Source organism: Octopus sinensis, linkage group LG1, assembly GCF_006345805.1.
Source record: "Octopus sinensis linkage group LG1, ASM634580v1, whole genome shotgun sequence".
Taxonomy (NCBI): Eukaryota; Metazoa; Mollusca; class Cephalopoda; order Octopoda; family Octopodidae; genus Octopus; species Octopus sinensis.
This window is the reverse complement of record NC_042997.1, coordinates 33029100-33031599: the sequence shown is the minus strand read 5'-3', so window position 1 is coordinate 33031599 and position 2500 is coordinate 33029100. Positions and strand designations below refer to the sequence as shown.

Below are 2500 nucleotides of genomic sequence, written 5' to 3'. Positions count from 1 at the left end.
ATATATATATATACATGTATATATATATAGATACATTATATATATATAGATACATGTATTATATATATATATATATATATCTATATATATATATAATATATATATATATATACATGTATCTATATATATATATACATGTATATATATATATAGATACATGTATATATATATATATTATTATATATATAGATATATATATATATATACATGTATCTATATATATATATATATATATATATATATATATATTACATCTATATATATATATATATTATATAGATATATATATATATATATATACATATATATATATATACATATGTATATATATATATATATATACATATACATATATATATATATATATATAGATATATATATATATAATATATATATATATATGTATATATATATATATATATATATATATATCTATATATACATATATAGGGTTCAAGAAGTCTTTGGACAGATTCCTTCAAGAAATCCCGGATAAACCCCTACACCCGGATATGTCTCTGTAAACAATAACTCTCTACTTGAGTGGGCCATAGTGCCCAAATTCTGACTTGAAAGACTTCACCAGGTGGTGCTATTAAGTTAGACATGGCCTGGGCCAATAATGGCCGAAACCTATCAAAGTATCAAAGTATCAAAGTATATATATATATATATATATATATACTATATATATATATATATATATATATATATATATATATATATATGATGGTCGTCCACTCGTGACTGAGGACGACCATTGCTGACCTTCAGGAACATTGTGTGCTCTAGGACTAACTTATATTTTGCATTTGCAGCTCCGTTGGTGGCTAATGAGCCCTGCTCTTGACAAGTATACACGACTGCAAACATTGCAGACCAAGCTTTCCCCATTCACTATACGAGCCGTGCGCTTTCGCCCAGCTCGCTTAAGTTCTTCATGCTGGATACGTGCTCTCTCAAAAGTGTCGATCCCCTCCTTAACCTGCCTCCTCCGTCTGTGGCGATGACAGGCATTGTTCTCCCAGTCAGTGTCCTCCATATCAAAGGCCTTTAACGTGTGTGTGTATATATATATATATATATATATATATACACATATAGATAGATATACAAATATATATGTACTTACTCTCTTAAACCCATGGAACGTAGACCATCAAAACTTTTCTCCAATGTTTTGGGCTCTGAACTGTTATCCTCTCTCAGGTCCTGCTGATTCTGTAGTTAGCCTAAACCTTACCATTCAACTTGTTTTAGCAGTAATTGAAACTTTTATTTCCACTTACTTTCTCAGGACATCCCAACTTGGGGAGCTCATAATCTAAAATCATTAATTAGCTCTTAGAAATAACTTTATTCTATTAAACCCAAGAACTTTATTATTCTACTTCATTATCATCATCATCATCATTTAGCGTCCGCTTTCCATGCTAGCATGGGTTGGACGGTTTAACTGGGGTCTGTGAAGCCAGAAGGCTGCATCAGGCCCAGTCTGATCTGGCAGTGTTTCTACGGCTGGATGCCCTTCCTAACGCCAACCACTCCATGAGTGTAGTGGGTACTTTTTACGTGCCAGACAGAGCTGGCTAACAGCCATGAACGGATGGTGCTTTTACATGCCACCGGCACAGGGGCCAGGCGAGGCTGGCAACGGCCACAAACGGATGGTGCTACGTGTCACCGGCACGGGGGCCAGGCGAGGCTGGCAATGGACAAAGAACTGTATCCTCATTTCATTTGCAATGATATACTTGTGCGAATCTAGATTCAATGCTCTTTCAACAATCAAGGCATAATCTAGTAATTTCCCAAAACCATGGGTAGACCTGTAAATTGCAGTCTGTGAGAAAGTTTCACATTTTGAAAAAATCAGAAATATAAAGTGGGAACAAGGCAGTCAATTAATTTTTTAATCATTATTGCAATCATCACCGTTTACAGTTTTTTTTTCCTTTTTTTCCAATTAATTTATATAACATCAAAATCTTATTATTTTTGTAGTTCAGTTTGTTTACCTGCACGTTGTGTAGTATAATTTAAGTTTTAAAACTTAATTAGCTATTAGGAAATTGACTTTTCTCATTCTTCAATTGTTAGAAAGTAAAAAAATTAGTTGGGGATTGGCAAAGAAAAGTTAGTAAACACCATATGAGCTTATAATAGTTACAAATGGTAACTCAAGCAAGTAGTACAGTCTTTTTTGATATTACAATCTAAAAAAGAATTGTCTACCACAAAAGATATTTATTGGTGTTTTCTAGCCAAGAAAAATCACATACTAAACTACTTGTTAAATAATTGTTAGATATTAGCTTCAGATAGCATTCCAAAAATAACAAAATTTTAAGATGTATTTATTTCAATCTTTATTTTCTAAAAAAACAAAAATTGACCAATTTGGTTCTAACAGTTGTAATGATTTTTCTTTTCCAGATCTACACTACAATCTGAAATCTACTTCCACGATGATGCTAGCCCACGTCCTTTGAGTTTTTCA

The 2500-nt window shown here is 31.9% G+C and overlaps 1 protein-coding gene across 4 annotated transcripts in view; it reads left to right on the top strand.

Moving 5' to 3' along the window:
- Positions 1–2500, top strand: part of LOC115208880 (secernin-3) — a 101778-nt gene that overhangs the window by 98928 nt on the left and 350 nt on the right. For all 4 annotated transcript variants that reach the window (XM_029777112.2, XM_036499060.1, XM_036499027.1 and 1 more), the window contains one exon: positions 2437–2500. In XM_029777112.2, coding sequence (XP_029632972.1) covers positions 2437–2500 — 64 coding nt within the window. The remainder of the gene's footprint in view (positions 1–2436) is intronic.